The sequence below is a fragment of the Phyllobates terribilis genome, unplaced genomic scaffold, assembly GCF_046119375.1.
Source record: "Phyllobates terribilis strain yellow unplaced genomic scaffold, ASM4611937v1 Scaffold_11__3_contigs__length_659146591, whole genome shotgun sequence".
Lineage (NCBI taxonomy): Eukaryota > Metazoa > Chordata > Amphibia > Anura > Dendrobatidae > Phyllobates > Phyllobates terribilis.
In genome coordinates, this window is record NW_027362771.1 from 261683295 (window position 1) to 261708193 (window position 24899).

At 46.3% G+C, this 24899-nt stretch overlaps 1 protein-coding gene across 2 annotated transcripts in view; it reads left to right on the top strand.

The window, feature by feature from the left end:
• The first annotated feature begins 5421 nt into the window (after positions 1 to 5421).
• SLC26A5 (solute carrier family 26 member 5) overlaps positions 5422 to 24899 on the top strand; it is a 77374-nt gene continuing 57896 nt past the window's right edge. The window contains exons 1-3 of one of the 2 annotated variants that reach the window (XM_073652263.1): positions 5422 to 5604; positions 17685 to 17876; positions 23876 to 24015. In XM_073652263.1, coding sequence (XP_073508364.1) covers positions 17722 to 17876; positions 23876 to 24015 — 295 coding nt within the window. In that variant the 5' untranslated portion in view covers positions 5422 to 5604; positions 17685 to 17721. Of the gene's footprint in view, positions 5730 to 17684; positions 17877 to 23875; positions 24016 to 24899 lie in introns of both variants that reach the window. The other variant, XM_073652264.1, reaches the window with a different exon arrangement.

Below are 24899 nucleotides of genomic sequence, written 5' to 3' on the forward strand. Positions count from 1 at the left end.
GTATTTGGTCAGTATTTTTTCTCAGGAATGGGAGGCAAAACCAGGTGAGGAACAATCAGAGAAAAGGCATAATAGAAACACGTCACCAATACTACATTTATCACCCACTCCTGGTTTTGGCTCCCACTCCTGAGAAAAAATGCTGACCAAATACTGATAGTGGGGCTGTGACCTTAAGGTGAGTCTGTTAGTTCAAACTGACAATACAGTATAAAACTAATTTAATGGCTTTGTAGGACATATATAGCCCCTATAAAAATCGCACCTTTGTGGAAAGATTCATCAAAGCATCTATGCCAGTTTTCTGGTGTAAAACACTTTTAAAAGTTGCAACATCTTTGTACAAAGTGAAGTTGCCAGCACTGCTAAAGTAAGCAGAGCATGAGTAGAATGAGGCATGGTGTTTCCCCGCAGCCAAATTCATCAAAAGTTTCACCATTACTTATGCCAGAAATAATACTCCAGTCTCTTACTGGAGTAGCATTTCTGGCAGGTGCACGCTGCTAAGAAGATGCGCCTCTTAATGAAGTTGGGGCATCCTACTCTACCACGCCCCATCAATACTGGTATATGCAATGCCAGTCTTAATAAATCAAGGTATGTTAACACGGCGCGCAGCTTTTTTTTTTTTTTTCCTGCACTTTTTTTCTGAAAAAACGCAGTATTTTACTGTCCCAGGAAAGTGAATGAAATTCCGGAAAACATATGCACATATTATTTTTTTCCATTTGAAAAGCAGCTTCTTAAAGAATGGGGGAAAAAAAAAAACACAAGCAAAAACGCTGCAAAATCTCCACAAAAATGCATGTTATTTATGCATTTTTCCTGCCAAGAGACATTTTTGATGCAGAAATCTCTGCAGCAAATGCTTAACGTGTGCACATACCCTGAGTATTCTAATCGCTGACTCTGTTCTGCAGAAACTGAAGTTTAATCACATATGCTAATTAGTTGCAGTGTGCACCCTTTCTGTGGTCAACAGGCTCAGTGCACGGTCCTGCTCAATGGTTTTGCATGTCTCCAACTCCCTTACTGGTGGTTGACAGCACTGACTTGCTTGGAGTGATTACTGTCTGCACGGAAAGCTCAGGCAATCAAGTGCTGTCAATCATCAGTGAGGGAGGCGGAGACATGCAAAACCACCAGTGAGAGGTGCAGTGCACTGAGCCTCTTGTCCACACCAAGGGAGCACTGAGCATCCTAAATTGCATATGTGATTGCACATCAATTTCTTCAGAAGAGAGGTGAATTAGAACACTACAAGTGTGGTTTCTATAAAGGCTATATCCCCTACAAGGCGATGTGCTTAATTTATACTGTCAATTTGGGCTGGCAGATTCCCTCTTAGGCTGTGTGCCCACGATGCGTTTTTGAAGAGTTTCCGCAGCGGCAATAACGCGGCAGAAATTTCCGCTGCAGATTATCATTGCAGAAAAAAACGCAGCACTACCAATTATTTTGCGGAAGCGCTGCGTTTTCGCCGCCATTGACTTGCATTAGAACGCATGTATTCGGCTTCACTAGATAAGCACATGCGGAATACATGCGTTCAATGTGTAGATGGTACCCAGTTATAGAAGACAGGAGACTCTCCTTCGAACCCGGGTACCATAGAAACTGTAAAAAAAAGAATAAAATAAAAAATAAATATTATATTTACCTTCTGACGGCCCCCGGTGTCCTTGTCTTCACATGAAGGCAGATCGCGATGGACTGGAGGACCTGCGCTGACGTCATAGTCATGTGACGGGTCACGCGATGCTGACGTCGGCAGGTCCTTCAGTGTACCGCGATCGGCCGACAAGGGAGAACGGAGCGAAGCAAGACTGAGGGGGCCATCGGAAGGTAAGTATAGATTTTTTAACATTCTCTCGGGTCACAGTATATAAATCCATGCCGTTTGCATGGATTTATATAGTGTGACCAAGTTGACAAACACTTTCCAAGTGATGCTAAAATCGCTTGTAAAGCGCTTGTCAACCCGCATGTGGAAATGCATGTGAAGAACACTTCACATCCGCATGTCCCTGGCAGGAAAAATGCATGTACAATCCGCATGCGTTTTTTCTGCCAGGGAGATGCAGAAACGCTCAGGAAAAATCCGGAGCATTTCTGCATCGTGGGCACATAGCCTTAATGTAGTTTTCAGCTTTATTAAAGAAGTGGTCTCATCAAAACTTTTATTTTATTATCCATCCTAATTACCTATAAAAAATGATGTGTAATTGCATTAAAATACTACTGATTGCTGTCATCTCCATTCCTGTCCAACATGGGCGCTCCTCTTCTTTGGGGGTTCACAGAGACACTGCAGTGTGGGGCGATGCTACTTCCATCAGTGTAAGGGGAGAGTTAGACGGCTGTATAACTCAGACAGGGATCGCAACGCAATACTCATACTGGTGGTTGGCTCTCCCGACCCGAGTGTCACAGCATGTATTTCTAAGCAGCTGTCACGCTTGGCTAGTCTGAGCATTGCATTGAGATCCTCGTCTGAGTTATACACCCGTCTGACTCTCCATTTAGACCAGCCAGGGATGTCAAACTCAAATACACAGAGGGTCAAATTTAAAAACTTGGACAAAGTCAAGGGCCAACCTTGATATTTATTAAAAAAAAAATGTCTCCAATTGAGGAAGTTTTTCCTTATCAAATATAATGATGAACCATGAAGAAAGTACATTTTAATTAATAGATCTTAAGAGCCAGATCACATACGCATACATAAAAGTCATGGAGCCTCCCCCATTGCAGAAGTTCTAATTGGGCACCACCCTCCACCCCCCAAAAAAAAAACAACTATTGAATAAAGTATGATGCCAACAAAAAAGTGCCCACAAACACAGTATGATACCCCAACAGTGAATTCCTCCACAGCACCATCCACACACACGGTATGATGACCCTACTGTATTCCCCTCTCTCACCCCCCCCCTCCCCCCCGGCAAAGTATGGTGACCTCAACACGGTATGATGCCCCAACTGTGATCCCTATGCAACCCTCCACACAATAAAATGGGCTCCACATAGTCCTACATACCGTATAATGTGCCCCACATAGTCCTCCATGCAGAATAATGGGCCTCACATAGTCCTCTGTACAGTATAATAGGCCCCAAAGAGTTATCCATACAGAATAATGGGCCTCACATAATCCTCCATATAATATTATGGGCTTCACATTGTCTTCTATACAGGATCCCGACACCGTTGAAAGTGCGATGCTATTCCCCAACTGCAGTCCTCAAGGCCCACCAACAGGTCATGTTTTCAGGATTTCCTTAGTATGGCCCAGGTGAGAGAATTATTGCCTGTGCTGGTGATGTCATTATCACCTGGGCAATACTAAGCAAATCCTGAAAACATCACCTGTTGGTGGACCTTGAGGACTGGAGTTTGGGAACCCTGATGTAGGGGATGGGAGGGCAGTGCCAGCATCATGGGCCAAATATAATCACCCTGCAGGCCAGAATTTGACATGTGTGCCTTAGACTATGGAGCCTCACAACAAGGCTCCATAGACTTACATTATGCGAGAGAATCAGATGCTATTTGCAAGTGACGCTCGGCTCAAACTCTGCTGCAAGCGTGAGCCAAGTGTAATTCTACTGTGGTCCGATTCTCTCGCATTCGACAATCAGATCACAGGTGCAGAGAAGTTAATTTCTCCATCTTCTCCATTGTGTGAGTCGGTGTATATGGGACTGCACTAGTATGACATCTGAGTGCAGTCCGATGTTTTGCACTCACCAATAGACTTGTATGGGTGCGTGTCATCCGATATACACTGCCAATCGCAGCATGCAGAGATTTTTTTTCATTACACATCATTATTTAGGTAATTAAGAGGTATTATGAAATAAAAGTTTTGATCAAACATCTTTAAATTGGACCTGTCACCAACTCAAAAGTGGGCAGTTTTTCTAGTTTTATTCCCACTGCTCCCTGAGTATTTTGTTAGTTTTTTTTAAAAAAAAATCCACCATAAAGTTCCAGAGATATGGTGCTTTTATTTATTTTACTTGCTTATATAGCACCATTAATTCCACAACGCTTTACAGACATAGTCATTGCTGTCCCTATTGGGTTTCCTCTCACACTCCTATCAGTCTTTGGGAGGAAACTGGAGAACCCAGAGGAAACCCACACAAACACAGGGAGAACATACAAACTCCTTGCAGATGTTGTCCTTGGTGGGATTTGAACCCAGGATCCCAGCGCTGCAAGGCTGCAGTGCTAACCACTGAGCCACCGTGCTGCTCCCTTTTCATTTAGTGTTAATTTTTCTGGTCTTTACAAGGGGGCGTGGCTCACTAGATTCTCATGGGAGTGTCTTTAGGCTGCTGTGCATTATTACATTGTGAACCACACCCTCTTGGTAGAGACTAGAGAAGAGCGGATCGGAGTGTGCAATGCCCACCCACAGTCCAGGTCTGTGCTCTCTGGCTGTGGACAGGAGCTGTGCAAACTTCCTTACCCTCGGAGATACCAGGCAGAGCTTAGAATTACCTGGCGAGACGTTACCTGTGCACCTCATGCAGCACAGATGACGGCACACTAGGTCAAGATATCAAACGCTGCACCAAGGAACCCGAAAGCTCAGGAAATTCATGTAACTCCTGTCCACGGCCAGAGAGCGCGGACCTGGACCGTTCTTGGGCAAAGTCATCTGTGCATCTCTAGTAAAGCCCATAAAAATGAGCACCATATAAAGGCCATATCTCTGGAACCATATGGTGGATTTAAGAAAACAAATAAAAAGGCTACCCGGGAGCAGCGGGAATAAAATAGGAGCAAAAATTGGCCATGTTTGTTATTAGACAACCAAGAGAGGTCCATAGGATCTCATTACACTGGTGTCACGGCTTCATAACACTCCTGACAGACCCTATAATGACGCCTGCTAATAATAATGCTGCACACTGCGCTAGTCTATGTGACAGAACATTGGATCAACATTCAGTAACATTCCTGTGAGCAGGAGCTACAGACAATGGCCGCTCCAGTCTTGTAGACCCAGAATTGTGATATTGGAGCTGATTTTCAGTGGCAGCCTGCATTGGGCACTAACCCTGCAGCTGCCAGACACCTTCTATGCCCTGTGTGGGGCTGTGTCACCCTGCCTAGGACTGCCCTGAATTCCAACAGGGCAAATACTGCCATGTGTTCCCACTGGTTGTAGACTGCCCCAGCACCGCTCCTCCGTGTCACCTCCACCATTGCCTGGTCACTATGACACAGCTACACACGCACTCCTATACATCACACACTACAGGCGGGGGCGGGGCCAGAATATTGCTCCCAGGCTAACCTTTACCTCCACAGCGATGCATGATGGGTATTGATGTTCTTATGCCGGCGCTGTACTGTAATTTATTATGGCAGAGGACTACATTACCCGTCAGCCCTCAGGAGGAGCCTGTCAGTTACACAGGCGTACTGGTGCCCTATCATCGGCGTCTCACATTTCAAGGAGCTGATAGTTGTCCAAGTCACAAGTGAGACTGCTGCTGATAGCGCTGCTGTTAAATTGTAACTAGTGGAACACAAGTAGCGGCTCCTGAGCGACAATTACCCGGGGAAACACCTCATCCTGCTGCTGAGGTAAGTGAACTGCCATGAACCTGATGCTACTGTGCTAGCGCTGCCATTCCTGCACAGGGAAGTCAGAGGTGACATCCTAATCATTGCTACAGCCATTCACTGCTACTTCATGGGAGACTTGTCAGGTAGCAGCCAACACCTTGCCTCATCCATGTACCCTATGTGTGAACATGTCTCACAAGGCTCCACTAATGGCAGACAGTGCTGACTGACATCTGCCACTTCTGGACTGTAAGATTGTGTGGTGATTGACATGTCACAACAACATGGAGAATGAGTCAGGCTGTATGTACGTGTGTGCGCCATGTCTATAGATTATAGGGTGACGGCAATTCTGCCATGTACAGCCCCTGATGTCGTATTATAGGGGTCCCCAACCTGTGGCTCGTGGTCCCACGAACTGTGGCTGGCAACCATCTGTCAGCTTGTTGCATTAGCACCAGATATGTAGAGCAGGGCTCCAGATGGTGACTGTGAGTAGCCCCCCATGGAAGAGCAGAGCTAGATGCACATATACTGGTGTGCGGGCTGGAGAGAGAGGATGATGGCTGCCAGGTAAAGGGATGCTGGGAGCTGGATGAACAGTGTGGTGGGAGCATCTGATGTGGATCATGGGTATAATACGTCAGGGTGATTTCTATGGGGACGTCGATGGCTGTTACTATACCGGTAATGGGGGCTCTGGGTGCCACTACTGTGGAGGGGGGAGCAGGAACTTGATGTCACTTCTTGGGCTGTGCATGTGGCTCGCAACCCTCTCACAGCTCAATGTGGCTCCTAAGGTAACAAAGGTTGGGGACCACTGTCTTACAAAATGTGAACTCTTCATATGTCATGATATAATTGTTATAAATATTTACTTCCCATATAATACCAATGGACGGAAGACGTGTACCCTGATGGTGCAGGGGATCTGACTCTGGTAATATCATATGGTGTGGCACATCACCCACTGGTCACCTTATAATCTTCACAGATAACCATTTCAGGATCAGACACAGTGGGACCCTTAGGAATCTTGAGAACAAGACTCTTAAATGTCCATTAAAGTAGAATGGTGGCAGCACATGCCAAATCTGCGGACAGCCAAGATTAATTTTCAATATGTAATTCATTGATTGCTCAGACCAGGCTTCGTCCCATTCTCTTATTCTCCCAACTTTGGACATTTTTAGCTAGTATTGGTAAAAAAAAGATTATTTTAGAGATATATATTCAGCACTATGCTATTGACGACAAGTTGTTTGTTTTTTTTATAGGGGATAAAAATCTTAAAGGGATTGGCCATTTTAAAACAAAGTATTACTTATTTTCAAGTTAGGTGATAACTTTCTGATCAGTGGGGGTCCGAATGCTGGGACCCATACCGATTGGCAGAAGAGTGAATTTTTTTTTATGCCAAGAGACCTTTTATGCAAGCTACATAATAAAGTGGCGGGTCAGATGCCCGACTGCCGCTCCATTCATTCTCACTGGAGCTGCCATAAATAGCCGAGCGCAGCACATGTCAACTCCATAGGAAATGAATGGAGAGAAAGCTGAGCCTCCGCACCATCGCTCCATTCTAATAGTGCTCTATGTGAGTCAGAGTGATACTGACATGAGTACAATGTCACCAAGGACGGCTGGCAGTGCTGATTCTGTTAGTTGGTGCTGCTCGCTGTAAAACGCGTTGGGGTTAAATATGCGGAGTGTATAACGCATTGGGGTCAGATACGCAGAGCGTGTAACGCGTTGGGGTCAGCTACGCGGAGCGTGTAACGTGTTGGGGTCAGCTACGCGGAGCGTGTAACATGTTGGGGTCAGCTACGCGGAGCGTGTAACGTGTTGGGGTTGGATAAAGCTTGGCTGCGTTCATTTCACAGATAAGGCAGGTACAATGAATGAGATGGGGTCGAACATCGGCTGCATCTCCTATGGGATGGGGCTGCCGTGTTTGCGGTGTGTAAGTGTAGTGCTCGGACACGCACATGAGCAAATAAAAATGGCAGCCAGGAAAAAATATTAAATGTTAAAACAGTAAATTTCATTTCGTATAAAAATAATTATTATATAATCAATAATTATTAATACAGAAATAATAATTGTCCCTTTAAATCCTGAATAGTGTCCTATTCAAATGTGTTTTTTTTCCTAGTTACCTAATAGTCAGATGTGTTTTATGTTCATTTGTTTTTATTTTTAATCGTATCCCATTCACAAATTGGGCGAGCCTTTTTTTTTTCTTTCCCTTGTATCACTTCCACATTATGTAAGTGGCATGTTTAGTAGTCAGATGAAAATAAAGTCACGTTGAACCTGGAGCTGTATTTCTACATTTTTCTTCTATGCAGTTAAGTCCATGTAAAAAATGTCGCTGAAATCCTAATCATTGAAAGTGGCATTTGGTCCATCTGCCATCTGCATCTGTAAACATTGGGGAGATTTGTTAATTTTTTTTCTTTGAAAAGGTTTTATGAGTTTCCCATAGTGACCAATAAGATGACTGTTTTCTTTTTCAATAAAGCTGCAGCTCATTCACAAGTCGTCTTCTTCTTCTTCTTCTTCACAGGTTTTCTCATACATGTGATATCCATTGTTTAGACTTGTCTTCTCCTACGCCTGATAGACATTGGCTACTCTGGGCTTCTCCTATGCCCGATAGCCATTGGCTACTCTGGGCTTCTCCTATGCCCGATAGCCGTTGTCTAGTCTGGGTTTCCCCTGTGTCTGATAGCTGTTGTTTGGTCTGGGCTACTCCTGCGTCTGATAGCCGTGGTCTAGTCTGGTCTTCTCGTACATGTGATATCCATTGTTTAGTTTTGTCTTCTCCTGTGCCTGATAACCATTGCTACTCTGGGCTTCTCCTAAGCCTGATAGCCATTGGCTACTCTGGGCTTCTCCTATGCCCGATAGCCGTTATCTAGTCTGGGTTTCCCCTATGTCTATTAGCCATTGTGTAACATACCTGGCGGCGTCCTTGCATGGTGGTCCATCTCCCACTGTGCAAGAGGGCGCACTTGATCTCCTGTCCAGAATGTCTCTCTGGCTTCCCTCCATGCTGTCTGTTTGTGTCTGTTTCTGCTGCTTAAGGGCGGCGCCCGATCACTTCCTGCCTTTTGTACCTGCTGTGGGTCACACCCCTTGTGCGTCCTCAGCCTATTGCTGTCTGTCACTTGGTATATAGCTCAGCAGCTCCCTTCTATCCCTGCCTGAGCATAGTGTTTCCTTCAGTGTGTGCTTGCACTCTGAAGGTGCCAGGTCCCGTCTCTTGTCTCCTGCTTTTTGTATCAGTTCCCGTGTCTGAACTGAGTCCTGTATGTCTCCTGCTTTGCGGTATCAGCTCCCGTGTCTGAACTGTGTCCTGTATGTCTCCTGCTTTGCGGTATCAGCTCCCGTGTCTGAACTGAGTCCTGTATGTCTCCTGCTTTGCGGTATCAGCTCCCGTGTCTGAACTTACTCCTTTCTGTGTTCTCTTGTCTGTCCTGTCTGAACACGCTCCTAGCCTGTTCCTCTCGCCTTCTAGTGGCCGATTTCCTAGACCCGCTCCTGTGTCTGGTCTGTCCTGTCTGAACACGCTCCTTGCCTGTTCGTTCCGCCTTCTAGTGGCCGATTTCCTAGACCCGCTCCTGCGTCTGGTCTGTCCTGTCTGAACACGCTCCTTGCCTGTTCGTTCCGCCTCTCTGGGGGCCGTATTCCCAGACCCGCTCCTGTATCCCTCTGCAGTGTCGGTCTCCTCCGTACACTCAGTTCCAGTCTGAACTCTCTCCTGTCCTTTACCTGTTTTGCCTCTATGTCCGTTCCCTTCCTTTTTCTGCAGAGTCTGAACTCGTACCTAACTCCTGCTTGTTGTCTCTGCAAGTACTGTGTGAGTATCTGGCTCTGTCTTTCCCTTCCTGTCTGTTCCGTGTGAACAGAGCCCTGTCCTCCCTGCTCAGCCTTGTCTGCACTCTAGCTGTGCTTACCTGTAACCCTCTGCCTGTATTGTTCCTGAGTCCCGGTGTGTACTGGGTCCTATCCCGCCTGTGTTCCTACCTGCTAGTGCCTCCCTGTCTGCACTCTAGCTGTGCTTGCCTTTACCCCCCTGCCTGCATACCCGCCTGCCTGCATACCAGTCGTGCCTGCCTATACCCACCAGTCTGTGTGCCAGCCTACCAGCCTGATCCTGTATTCCCCTGTGTGGGTCAACAGCCGTGTCCGGGGTCTGTCCTGGAGTAGCACCTGGTCCCTCTGCTCGGTTCCTCCTTGGTGCACTGGCGTCGTATGCCGTCGTGCGACCCTGGTCGGATCGGGTGAATACTTAGTCACGCCCCTCCAGGCATTCACTCTCCGGCACGGTCCAGTGGAATCACTACAATCACACGCACACGCCGCTTAGCCCGGGCGTGTGCATAACAGCATGCTCAGGCCATGGTTCCCGTTGAGCCCCACGGCCCTCGCTCTTTGAGAAGTTTTTCCAGCGAATACATGCATTAAAATAAATAAATAAATTTTTTTCCCCCTTTAGCTGAGTTCCAGGCGAATTACGCACCCGTCCAGATGGATCTATCAGCTCTCGTTCCTGCGGATCCGCCACGTTACTATGGGGATCCAAGACAGTGTCGTGCATTTGTGGAGCAATGCATGCTACACTTTAAGGCCTTCCCTCTCTATTTTCCTTCCGATTGGGCTAAAGTGGCCTTTATGATTGACTACCTAGCGGGTGATGCCTTGAAATGGGTCACCCCCCTATGGGAAGCATGGGATCCTGTCATCCTTGACCTGCAGGCCTTCCTGGTGGCCTTTCGTATGGTCTTCGAGGACCCTAACTCTGAAGCCCCTGCTGAAGCTTCACTTCCCAATATCCCGGAGCAGCCCCGACGGGTAATGTGTGTGGGTAGCGCAATAGTCCTCCAGCCCAATGAGACTACTGCCCACCCAGAATCCTCACAGGGTGACTACGCTTTCCGGAATACTTCTCTCAACCTCAAGAGGCAGTCCAGACGTGCTAGACTTAGAGGCAAGCCGTCACGCCAGGGTCTGTCCTCCCTGAGACCTCCTGACCCCAACCTTGAAGTCCCTACTGAAGCTTCATCTCCCTGTATCCCGGAGAAACCCCAATGGGTAATGTGCGTGGGTAGTGCACCAGTTCTCCTGGCTGAAGAGACTTCTGCCCATCCAGACTCCACACAGGAGAACTTCCTGCACCCGGCATCAGATGCTTCTCTCTCTTTAACCGGTGTGCATGTCCAAGGATGCTCCAAAGCTGTGGTTACCTCAGAGTCTGTGCACCTCTACTACCTGGCGGAGGATCCCCTGTTGCCTCCTGAACCCTCCGGGATACCACTCGATGACAAATGGAGAGAGACTTCTCTACACCCGGTACACAATACTTTGTCCGCTTCGTCCTGTGAGCCTGACAATGGGTACCCCAAAGTGGTAGTTACCTCCGAGTCTCTACACCCCTCCGACCAGGCGGAGGATCTCCAGTTGTCTCCTGAACCCTTCGGGGTGCTACCTGGTAGCGAAAGGACAGAGACTCTCCTATACTCTGTACCTGATACCTCGCTCGCTTCGTCCAGTGAGTCCAACCTAGTGTACTCCGAAGCAGAGGTTACTCCTGAGTCTCTACACCCCTCCGACCAGGCGGAGGACCTCCAGTTGTGTTCAGAATCCTTCGGGGTGCCACCTGGTGGTGAATGGACAGAGACTTTCCTATACTCTGTACCTGATACCTCGCTCGCTTCGTCCAGTGAGTCCAACCTAGTGTACTCCGAAGCAGAGGTTACTCCTGAGTCTCTACACCCCTCCGACCAGGCGGAGGACCTCCAGTTGTGTTCAGAATCCTTCGGGGTGCCACCTGGTGGTGAATGGACAGAGACTTTCCTATATCCTGTACCTGATACCTCGCTCGCTTCGTCCAGTGAGTCCGACCTAGTGTACTCCGAAGCAGAGGTTACTCCCGAGTCTCTACACCCCTCCGACCAGGCGGAGGACCTCCAGTTGTGTTCAGAACCCTTCGGGGTGCCACCTGGTGGTGAATGGACAGAGACTTTCCTATACTCGGTACCCGATACCTCGCCTGCTTCCTCCAGTGAGTCCGACCTAGTGTACTCTGAAGCAGTTGTTTTCTCTGAGCCTCTGCACTCTTCTGACCCGGCGGAGGACCTCCAGTTGTTTCCTGAATCCTCCGGGATACCACCAGATAACAAAGAGACAGTGACTTTTCCTCATTATGTACCTGATAACCCGTCTATTTTTTCCTGTGAGTTTGACAAGATGTACCTCGAAGCAGAGATTACCCTTAAGTCTCTGTCCCCCTCCAACCCAGTGAACGACTGGCCCTCGAATTCCCTGCGGAAGATTCTGGCAGGCCTGAAGAAGAGGGGGCGTAAGGGGGGAGGTACTGTAACATACCTGGCGGCGTCCTTGCATGGTGGTCCATCTCCCACTGTGCAAGAGGGCGCACTTGATCTCCTGTCCAGAATGTCTCTCTGGCTTCCCTCCATGCTGTCTGTTTGTGTCTGTTTCTGCTGCTTAAGGGCGGCGCCCGATCACTTCCTGCCTTTTGTACCTGCTGTGGGTCACACCCCTTGTGCGTCCTCAGCCTATTGCTGTCTGTCACTTGGTATATAGCTCAGCAGCTCCCTTCTATCCCTGCCTGAGCATAGTGTTTCCTTCAGTGTGTGCTTGCACTCTGAAGGTGCCAGGTCCCGTCTCTTGTCTCCTGCTTTTTGTATCAGTTCCCGTGTCTGAACTGAGTCCTGTATGTCTCCTGCTTTGCGGTATCAGCTCCCGTGTCTGAACTGTGTCCTGTATGTCTCCTGCTTTGCGGTATCAGCTCCCGTGTCTGAACTGAGTCCTGTATGTCTCCTGCTTTGCGGTATCAGCTCCCGTGTCTGAACTTACTCCTTTCTGTGTTCTCTTGTCTGTCCTGTCTGAACACGCTCCTAGCCTGTTCCTCTCGCCTTCTAGTGGCCGATTTCCTAGACCCGCTCCTGTGTCTGGTCTGTCCTGTCTGAACACGCTCCTTGCCTGTTCGTTCCGCCTTCTAGTGGCCGATTTCCTAGACCCGCTCCTGCGTCTGGTCTGTCCTGTCTGAACACGCTCCTTGCCTGTTCGTTCCGCCTCTCTGGGGGCCGTATTCCCAGACCCGCTCCTGTATCCCTCTGCAGTGTCGGTCTCCTCCGTACACTCAGTTCCAGTCTGAACTCTCTCCTGTCCTTTACCTGTTTTGCCTCTATGTCCGTTCCCTTCCTTTTTCTGCAGAGTCTGAACTCGTACCTAACTCCTGCTTGTTGTCTCTGCAAGTACTGTGTGAGTATCTGGCTCTGTCTTTCCCTTCCTGTCTGTTCCGTGTGAACAGAGCCCTGTCCTCCCTGCTCAGCCTTGTCTGCACTCTAGCTGTGCTTACCTGTAACCCTCTGCCTGTATTGTTCCTGAGTCCCGGTGTGTACTGGGTCCTATCCCGCCTGTGTTCCTACCTGCTAGTGCCTCCCTGTCTGCACTCTAGCTGTGCTTGCCTTTACCCCCCTGCCTGCATACCCGCCTGCCTGCATACCAGTCGTGCCTGCCTATACCCACCAGTCTGTGTGCCAGCCTACCAGCCTGATCCTGTATTCCCCTGTGTGGGTCAACAGCCGTGTCCGGGGTCTGTCCTGGAGTAGCACCTGGTCCCTCTGCTCGGTTCCTCCTTGGTGCACTGGCGTCGTATGCCGTCGTGCGACCCTGGTCGGATCGGGTGAATACTTAGTCACGCCCCTCCAGGCATTCACTCTCCGGCACGGTCCAGTGGAATCACTACAATCACACGCACACGCCGCTTAGCCCGGGCGTGTGCATAACACATTGTATGGTCTGGGCTGCTCCTACATCTGATAGCCATTGTCTAGTCTGGGCTTCTTGTATGCCTGATAGCTGTTGTCTAGATTGGGCTTATCCTAAGCCTGACAGCCATTGGCTAGTCTGGGCTTCTCCTACAATTGTCTAGTCTGGGCTTCTAGTATGCCTGATAGCTGTTGTTTAGACTGGGCTTCTAAGCCTGATAACCGTTGGCTACTCTGGGCTACTCTTACGCTTGATAGTCATTGGCTAGTCTGGGCTTCTCCTATGACTGTTTAGGCGTTGGCTAGTCTGGACTTCTCCCAAGCCTGTTTAGCCGTTGGCTAGTCTGGGCTTTTCCCTATGTAGGATAACGTTTTTTTTTTTTTTTCCAGTTTTTATTATTATTATTATTATTATAATAATTTCCCTTTATTTTAAGTATGAATTCTGAACATAATTAATATGAAAGAAGTGCTCTTGTGATTGTTATACTTGCAGTTCAATAAAACACCATTAATATTTGTACAGCAGAGCTTAAAACACGAAAGCACCAGTGAATTAACTGGATAACTTACATTGGGTTTTCGGATGCTGGGACAGCGCACACATCATCACAGCTGTATTAACATTTTATTACTAGAAACACACCTCTGTATCACTACATGGCTTACTGCGCCTGCCTAATACATCTATTCACAGTGCTGGGACTCTGTGTTAGGGCTCGCTCACATGAGCATATACATTGGATGAATGCTATTCGATGGTTTATAGGATAGCACACAGACAAATGTTATATGGGGCAGTAAGCTAAGGTATTACATAGATTTTATTTTCTTGGGGCAATAACGCAGGGGTCATGTGCATGTACGGCAGATATCAGACTGGTAGGCCAGCAGTGGTAGCCAGAGGATCAGCTTTAGAGCATAGGACATTAAACAGCTAGTAATTTCCTACATATATTTAGTAATGTTTCAGACTACTGTAACATAATGAAATAAATAACTCCCTTCTGGTCTCTGCTTCCTGTCCCATCTTTGACACACTGTGATTGACGGAGCAGGTGAATGACTTGTAACATGCATTGCACTGACTGGGCACTGTGACTGACGAGCTCATTTAGGGCACTCTGCTTCATATATCCAGCCATCTTCCTCATCTCTGAAAGATTGTTTCATTCAGGAAGAATATTTCATAATGAAGATCCTGGAGAGAATTGAAGAAACACGTTTGTGTACATTTGTTGGCAATAACACTTTTATGAGCGGATACAAGTCTTCCTGACCACTTGTGTAGCGCGTGACCAAGCTTCCTGTTCTGATGTGTGTCAGTAGTTCTAACATCCTCTTTGTGTACTTGGGATTTCCCTCCTGATAGTGCCACTTTTATGTGTGTACCGTGCGTTATTTATGGTAGTCTTGATTTCATTCTGATTGGTAGTCCACATCTTCAAGCTTGTATCAAAATGAGGCAAAACATTAAAACCTAATGTCGTGTAGGTTGCCCTTGTTCCACGAACAGCACTATAATCAGTCAAGACATATGCTCCCCATAACCTCTAGGGCCAGGGGTGGGGAATCTTTTTTTCTGCCAAGGCCCATTTGGATATTTATACCATCCTTCGGGGGCCGTACACATTGCGTGCTAACTCCACCCGCAAAGAACGTCCTGACGCTAACATTGATGTGAGGACGTAATCTTTCATTGCACGCACCTAAGCGTTCAGTAGTGAACACTGTGTGTGTGCTCACAGAGCAAGAAGAAAATAATGGGTCAGCAGCCATCAAAATACAGCTGTCAGCCCAAGCACTGTGGTCCCCTAGAATCTGCCCCGGGGCCGTATAATAGGTCATCGAGAGCCTCAAAAGGCCCCAGGGCCTGAGGTTCCCCCACCCCTGCTCTAGGGTGTCCTGTGTTGTCTGGCACCCAGATTTTAGCAGCAGGTTCTGTAAAGTGTGAGAAGGTCCTCCATTGATTGGCCAGATACTTGATAAGGTTGCGATTTCTAGGCTCAGATACTCTCGCTCCTGGGCCTAGGCTTACAAAATAAACTCGGGATAGTTAAGAATAAGCTGCTTTTAATCACTGCCATGATATACTTGGACTGTTATACTACAACTATATACTTAAAGGTCGTAGGTTGTCATCTGTGAGCTGCTATCTTCCTGTTTGCCAACACAGAAGATCCCTGTGCCTGCGCTGTTACTGTTTGCCTACCTGTAAGATCCCTGTGCCTGCACTGTTACTGTTTGCCTACCTGTAAGATCCCTGTGCCTGCGCTGTTACTGTCTGTCTACGTGTAAGATCCCTGTGCCTGCGCTGTTACTGTCTGTCTACCTGTAAGATCCCTGTGCCTGCGCTGTTACTGTGTGCCTACCTGTAAGATCCTTGTGCCTGCGCTGTTACTGTCTGTCTACCTGTAAGATCCCTGTGCCTGCGCTGTTACTGTCTGTCTACCTGTAAGATCCCTGTGCCTGCGCTGTTACTGTCTGTCTACCTGTAAGATCCCTGTGCCTGCGCTGTTACTGTCTGTCTGCCTGTACGATCCCTGTGCCTGCGCTGTTACTGTCTGTCTGCCTGTACTATCCCTGTGCCTGCGCTGTTACTGTTTGCCTACCTGTAAGATCCCTGTGCCTGCGCGGTTACTGTTTGCCTACCTGTACGATCCCTGTGCCTTCGCTGTTACTGTGTGCCTACCTGTAAGATCCCTGTGCCTTTGCTGTTACTGTTTGCCTACCTGTAAGATCCCTGTGCCTTCACTGTTACTGTGTGCCTACCTGTACGATCCCTGTGCCTGCGCTGTTACTGTTTGCCTACCTGTAAGATCCCTCTGCCTGCGCTGTTACTGTGTGCCTACCTGTAAGATCCCTGTGCCTTTGCTGTTACTGTTTGCCTACCTGTAAGATCCCTGTGCCTTCGCTGTTACTGTGTGCCTACCTGTACGATCCCTGTGCCTGCGCTGTTATTATTTGCCTACCTGTAAGATCCCTCTGCCTGCGCTGTTACTGTGTGCCTACCTGTAAGATCCCTCTGCCTGCGCTGTTACTGTGTGCCTACCTGTAAGATCCCTGTGCCTGCGCTGTTACTGTGTGCCTACCTGTACGATCCCTGTGCCTGCGCTGTTACTGTGTGCCTAACTGTAAGATCCCTGTGCCTGCGCTGTTACTGTCTGTCTACCTGTAAGATCCCTGTGCCTGCGCTGTTACTGTCTGTCTGCCTGTACGATCCCTGTGCCTGCGCTGTTACTGTCTGTCTGCCTGTACTATCCCTGTGCCTGCGCTGTTACTGTTTGCCTACCTGTAAGATCCCTGTGCCTGCGCGGTTACTGTTTGCCTACCTGTACGATCCCTGTGCCTTCGCTGTTACTGTGTGCCTACCTGTAAGATCCCTGTGCCTGCGCTGTTACTGTTTGCCTACCTGTAAGATCCCTGTGCCTTCGCTGTTACTGTGTGCCTACCTGTACGATCCCTGTGCCTGCGCTGTTATTATTTGCCTACCTGTAAGATCCCTCTGCCTGCGCTGTTACTGTGTGCCTACCTGTAAGATCCCTCTGCCTGCGCTGTTACTGTGTGCCTACCTGTAAGATCCCTCTGCCTGCGCTGTTACTGTGTGCCTACCTGTAAGATCCCTGTGCCTGCGCTGTTACTGTGTGCCTAACTGTAAGATCCCTGTGCCTGCGCTGTTACTGTGTGCCTACCTGTAAGATCCCTCTGCCTGCGCTGTTACTGTTTGCCTACCTCTAAGATCCCTGTGCCTGCGCTGTCATCTGTGAGCTGCTATCTTCCTGTTTACCAACCTGTAAGATCCCTATACCTGCGCTGTTACTGTTTGCCTACCTGAAGAGGTAAAAGATTAAAAACTCTATGTATTTAGTATTGCCATACGCTTACTGACGCAATAATAAAGATATCTTTTTATATATGCATTACTGTAAATGAATGGTGAAATGGTGATATTGTTGTTTTTTTGTCCTTCAAAAAAGTGAATCCGGTAATGAGGCGAATAATTAGTTTAAATTTGGAACCTACTTATCGTGTATCCTGAGAGAGAGAAGTAAATCTGTTGTACAAATTCACTGTGTAATTTGGAGACCTCTCTGGGTGAGGTCGCCTTGTCTTGGCAGGTGAACTCAGTAGTAGCAGTAATGTGGTTTTAAACAGTGATATGTTACAATCTTGCACACTCCTTGTTACCCTCCATGGTGCTCTTGCTGCCACCAGAGGTAATTAATTTCCTGTTTTGGATATGTTTGATAACTTTCTATACTTATATAACAAACTAAATGTGATATCTTTCTACAGTGACCTTCAGATACTGAACAAGGACGTGAAATGTGCTATGGAACTAGCTTCAGGGGAAGATGAGTGTCTGTGCCAGAGACAAAAATACTGCGTTGATCGGCCCATATACACCCAGGAATATTTGCAAGAACATTTACATTTGCGAAAAAAAGAGCCAACATCCTTACTTCATAACGTAGCACAATCTTGCCGGTAATAATCTTTTACTGTTACTCTCTCTACTGATACTGAGGCTGCTGTTCTTCAAGGTGTTTACCAGAATTCTATTATAAAAACACCTTCAAGTGTTACAACATTTTTGGTGTTTTCATGTCGTTTCGGCCAGCTCTACCAAAGTGGGTTGAGCTGGGATGGGGCATGGCAACTCCCATCAGACAAATTCATTCAAAATGGCGGCGCTCTGGAGTAACACTTCTGGTGAAGCACACATAGGCACATGCTAGTGATAAGATGCACTAAATTCATTAAAGGAGTTGTCCGGTCCAAATCGATAAGTCTGTAGTCACTCTATGTGACTGCAGACTTATAAATCCCCCCAGCGCACACACTGTGTGCTTTTGAGATTTTCTGGTTTCTGACCCGGGACCGGAGGCTATGTATGAGTTATACATACTCCCAGCCAGTGGGCGTGGCCTCGCTCTCTATACACTTGCGTTGAGCGAGGCTGCGCCCTCTAGTCGGCCGCTTTACTAGACCGGGCGCGGCCTCGCTCCATACAAGTGTATGGAGTGAGGCTGTGCCCACTAGCCGGGAGTAAATATAACTCATACATACCTTCTGGTCCCGAGTCTGAAACTAGCGAATCCCCGCAGCGCACAGTGTGTGCGCTGGGGGAATTCATAAGACTGCAGTCACACAGAGTGACTGCAGACTTATTGATTTGGACCGCACAACCCCTTTAAGTGGCAAGAGCCTAAGTCTTTAAAAGGCACATCTTATTCCTGCACGACCATCATTAAGGCTGGTGTATGGAACCAGAAGGAGCTAAAAGCATTTTTGACTGTGATTCATTACCTTACTTATGGTGATGTTATTGATTATGTATCAAAAATTGAACACAATTTTCTGGTCATATGATACTGATGACCTAACCAAAGATTAGGTCATCAACATCAGATTGGTGGGGGTCTGACAATGATCAGTGGGCTGAAGAGCTGAAGCCTCTATCACTCATGCCCAGTACCTCCTCCTCCTGCTTGACTGACAGCCTCTATGCTGTGTGACTTCAGGCAAAGAAGCCGTCAGTCAAGCAGTAGGCAGCGGTGCTGGGCTAGAGCTGGAGTGACAGAGGCTTCAGATCTTCAGCCTCGTTTGTATCAATTCAAATGCTGATTTCTCAGTAACAGAAATGGACTGGTCAGGTAAAGGTGTTACTGGACTTGTGTGTGAAAGAGCTGCATGTGCATATGAAAAGTTTGGGGTATGAAATCCTGCTGACAGATGTCTTTTAACCCCTTCAGGACTTTTGACGTAAGTTTACGTCATGGTCGGGAAGGGGTTCCCGCAAAATGACATAAACTTATGTCACGGCGGTCATGCGGACACAGGAGCCTTGGCTATCACTGCCAGGAGTGGCGCCCGCACTGCCCCCGGCCATCTAACCCCCTAAATGTCGAGATCGATAGTTGGCCAGCCAGTTACAGCAAGTCTGTTAGACCATACTCAGAGCATAGTCTAAGAGGCTTCTGTCACTGCACACTGAAAGGTATAATGCATTGCAATGCTGGTGCATTGCAATGTATTATACCAGTGATCAGACTTAAAAAAAAAGTTGAAGTCCCATAGATGGACTATGTAAAAGAAAGTTTTAAAAATTTTAAAAATATTTTAAAATCCTAAAATAAACAAAAAAATAAAAAGTATTAAACCAATAAATAGGTATATTTAAATGTAAAAAAAAATACACATATTTGGTATCGCAGCTTCCAGAATGACCCGACCTGTAAAACTGTATCACTGTTTTACCCCTTCAGAGAACTCCAGAAACAAAATTAATAAAAAACATGACAAAAAAACTATGCTTTTTTTATCATGCCGCCCAAAAAAGTGGAAAAAAACACAATCAAAAAGTCGATTGTAAATATTGTATCGCTGAAAATGTCATCTTGTCGTGCAAAAAACAAGCCACCATACTGCTCTGTCAGGGTGCATGTCTCCAGAACCACGAGCTGTGGTACAAATGTACTTATTATTTTTTCACTGCCCAATGGTATAAAATTCTGTGAAACTCGTGGTTTCAACATGCTCACTGCACCCTTAGATGAAGTGTATGGAGCGAAGCCACGCCCACTGCACTGGCCGGGAGTAAGTATAACACATACATACCCTCTGGTCCTGGGTCAGAAACTGGTGAATCCCCGTAGCTCACAGTGCTTGTGCTGAGGGGATTCATAAGTCTGCAGTCACAAAGAGTGACTGCAGACTTATCGGTTTGGATCGGACAACCCCTGTAAGAGGTGAAGTTTGTAAAATGAGGTCACTTACGGGGGGTTTTGCTGTTCTGGCACCTCAGGGGCTCTGCCAATGTGACACGACACCCTCATCATTCCAGCTAAATCTGAACTCCAATATGACGCTCCTTCCCTTCTGAGCTTTGCACTGTGCCTCAAAAGTAGTTTTTGACCATTTATGAGGTATATGTGTACTCATGAGAAATAGCATAACAATTTGTACCATTCATTTTCTCCAGTTATCCTGTTTGAAAATTAAACAATTGGGGTCAAAGCTACGTTTTAGTAGAAATAATGGTAATTTTCCATTTACTCTGCCTAATGTTATACAATTCTGTGAATCGCCTGAAGGTTAAAAATGCTCACTACTCCCCTAGTATGAATTCCTCGAGAGGAGTAGTTTAAAAAATCAGGTCACTTGTGGGGGTTTCTGCTGTTTTTGCATGTCAGAGGCTCTTCAAATGTGACCTGGTGTCCGCAATCTATTCCAGCCAAAATTAAGCTCCAGAGGATAGTTGGCGCTCCTTCCCTTCCGAGCCCTGCCGTGTGCCAAACAATAGCTTGCCACAACATATGGGGTATATCTGTACTCAGGAGAAATTGCACAACAAATTGTACTGTCCATTTTCTCCTGTTACCCTTTGTAAAATGAAAATGTGGGGAAAAACCAACATTTTTTGCTGGAAAAATGTACTTTTTTATTTTCACGGCTCAACGTTGTAAAATTCTGTGAAGCTCCTGTGGGTTCAAGATGCTCAACCCACCTCCATATAAGTTCCTTGTGGGGTGTAGTTTTTAAAATTGTTTCCACTTTTTAGGCACTTCAGGGGCTCTCCAAATGTGACATGGCGTCCACTCTTGATTCCAGCCAATTTTGTGTTCAAAAAGTCGTCCTTTCCGAGCCCTGCTGTGCGCTCAAACAGTAGTTTTCCATCACATATGGGGTATCGGCGTACTCAAGAGAAATTGCACAACAAATTGTATGGTAAATTTTCTCTTGTTACCCTTGTAAAAAATAAAAAAATGGGTCTAAAATAACATTTTTGTGAAAAAATTAAAATGTTCATTTTTTTACTTCCACATTGCTTCAGTTCCTGTGAAGCACCTGAAGGTGTTCATCACCAACCAGCGCTCCACCACTGTAGAACACATACACGGATGTGGTGCAAAATGGGGTTAAAAGTAAATAGACAGGAAAAAAGTCCATGCGAAAAACGAGCAAGGGTGCTAATCAGTGGTGTACGTCTGATCAGCGGCTCCGCAGCTGTAGGACGCACACACAGAGTGGTACAAAGGTAAGGGGAGAAAAAATAGTGAAAAAAAAGTCGTAGAAAACAGCGAGCACGAATAAGGATGAGTAATTTGCATCACTGATCGACGCTCGGCGGCTGCAGGCAGGATGCACACATGGAGGTGGTGTGAAGAAAAATGGACAGGGACTAAAAAAGTTCTGGAAAACAGTGAGCTCGGACATTGATCAGTGATTTGCGCAACTGATCAATGCTTGGTGGCTGCAGGAGGCACGAAAAAGAAAAAAAAACAGCCCAAAAAATTGAGTGATCAAGTACTGATCAGCACTCGGCGGCAGAAGAGGGATGGAAAGGGGGGGGGGTGGGAGAGGGGAATTGGGGTGGATTAGGAGAGATCAGGCAAGGATCAGGAATTCTTCTTTCTTCTTGTTCAGCAGCAGGAGCATAGGCAGCAGCAGCAAGAATTGCTATGGCACAGGCTTTTGTGGCACCACACGGCCCAGAATGGCATACAGAGGGACAGAGTGACCACCCTGTACAAATTCGCAGCTAGAATGAGGAAGTACAGAACGGTCACTGCCAGGTCACACCGCGTCTGTGAGCTCTGATTGGTGCGATTGATGATGACAACCAGAGCTGGCCCTGGTGACGCCGGCAGTGCTAGGCTCCAGCCTATGATTGGTGCCTTTACAGCACCGATCGTAGGCTGGACATCTGTGTTCCAGGCAATCTGATTGCCTGAAACACTGAGAAACGCTGTGATTGGCTGTTGGCAGAATTGAACATCCAATTACAGCGATCGTAGTTGGGGAGGGAGGGGGGGGTGACGACTGCATGTGGCCAGCTGCAAAATGGCGCCAGCACTTTAATGCGATCATTGCGACTGCGATTGCGGTGCCGCTTTAAAGATATGAGGTATCCATACTTCGAAGGTCGTTAAGTACCAGGCAACCTGGATCTATGGCTACGTCCAAGGTCGTAAAGGGGTTAATTCCTGTGAAGCACCTGAAGGGTTAATAAAGTTCTTGAATGTGGTTTTGAGCACCTTGAGGGGTGCAGTTTTTAGAATGGTGTCACTTTTGGGTATTTTCTGTCATAAAGACACCTCAAAGTGACTTCAAATATGATGTGGTCCCTAAAAAAAATGGTTTTATAAATTTTGTTGGAAAAATGAGAAAACAACTTTTAACCCTTCTAGCTTCCTAACAACAAAAATTGTTTAAAAAATTGTGCTGATGTAATGTAGACATGTGGGAAATGTTATTTATTAACTATTTTGTGTGACATATCTCTCTGATTTAAGAGCATAAAAATTTTAAAATTGCAAAGTATTTTCGCCAAAATTCTGATATTTTAACAAATAAACTCAAATATTATCGGCCTAAATTTACCACTATCCTGAAGTACAATATGTCACGGGAGAAAACAGTCTCAGAATCAGGGGGATCTGTTTAACCGTTCCAGAGTTATTACCTCATAAAGTGACACTGGTCAGAATTGTAAAAGTTGGCCTGGTCATGAAGGTGAAAACAGACTCGGTGGGTGAAGGGGTTAATGTGTGATCACAAACAGCAGGTTACATTTTTGCAGGGGAGAGTACCAGGGTGTAAAGAGGGTGATGGCCATGTCACATTCACTAACGCTTTCTCCAGCTTGCTAGCTAGAGGACTAGAGAAAACATTAGTAAATATGAAGCAGTTGTCGCCCACTTTACACCCTGCGTCTCTTTCCTGTGAAGATGTAATCCGATGAATGTGATTTAAAGAGAGACAACTTCTTTCTTTGGTGTATACACTATAATGTATATATGTGTAAATGTGCACAACTTGAATTACTACAAGTAATTTTCTCCTTAGGAGAGTTAAGCGGAGTGTTTTTAATGTGCTAAGAAATATGCCGTGTGACCTCTGGTGTGACGGTTCTAAATGCACTACATATATTAATGTGCTATTTTATAGGAAACGTTTGGTTTCTTCAGTTAATCCCTGTTAGATGAGCAATGCTAAATATATGCCGATAATCTTGTGTAATTGCTGATTCCTTATTTAATCAACCACTCCTTGAAGGTACACAGGAAGCAGCTCTGTCCGTATCCGGTAATAAAGTCATTAAGGATTGTGGATTTTTCATATTTGTCAGATTTGTAGATTCTCTTGTGCACACAGCAAGGTCGAAAAAGATTTTGGTGTAGAGTAGTTAATAATTGTCCTACAAAAAGTCCTTGACCGCATCCCCATCAAATATTATAATATGTATTTATAAAAATATGTCCTGAGGTAGCTCAAGCCGAACATACAGCCATGTAATAGTGCACCCTGATCATAGCTGACAGCAGAGCCATCATACATGAGCCATCATACATGAGCCAGACACAGATGGCTAACACCTGCCATACTTCCTCCAGGGGCCTTCTAAAAGGATCACCTATCAGAAGTCTGGATCCTGACTCCCTTATGTTATCCCTCTTTTACCTATGTATCCTGTGTTACAGATGTACTGTGAAAAAAGCAAAAACTCAACTGTACAGCTTTCTTCCTATAATGAAATGGCTACCACGTTATCCAGTAAAGGAGTACCTTTTAGGAGACCTAATATCTGGACTGAGTACAGGAGTCATGCAGTTACCTCAAGGTTGGTACTTTTGTGTTAATCGGCAGTACAGCTCAACCTAAAGTTCACTGATCTCCCCTCATTCTGCAGTTATATTTAGTGTTATCTGCAGAAAACCACATTGTGTGGGGGAGAGGCTGACTGTGGGGTTATTCAATGGGATTACTTGTATAATGCCAGAAAAGTGTCTGTATCATGATCACTACTTTATTTAATTTCTACAGGTCTGGGAACCTCCAGTCAAATATACTAGAAGTTCTGTTCTAAGTGCTTGTCCATATTCTATTTTATGTGACTAAAGTGTTCATTGTACAGTATAAGGAAAAAAGACACAATTTTCTCACCGAGTTTGTTAAATCTTTCCCAAACTTTGTCAGACACCTAGAGCATCTTACCAGATTGTGGATCCCTTTTTTAAAGCTGTTTTTTTGTGGCCCTATTGGTGAGCTCCCCTTTTGTATTTCAGTTTCATACAGCTTGACCTGTAATGTTCTTGTGTCACTTGGACGTGACCATGACAGGTTTTTAACTTTTAAATATGTTACTGACTACAAGCAAAGACCAGGAAAATTGATAAATTGATGGAGCATATATTATGAAGTTCTATCATTTTAAGCATAAGGACGTCATGGAAATTTATTCTAACTTAGCCAGATTGAAGGCCATCTCTCATCCTAGAGTACTTGCTATTCATTGGAATAAGGTCTATGTAATACCACTTATGACCTGTAGTGTTGCAGTAGTAGTACTGTGTAGTAGCTGAAGGTTTTCATTTTTAGCTGATTGCCAGCAGTGTCTTTTAACTCCTTGGCAACATCCATTACCCAGTGTGGTGGCGACTGCATTACACAGCTGTCACCCAAGAGTAACTGTTGCAATCAGAGCTAGCAGATTAACCTATTAGA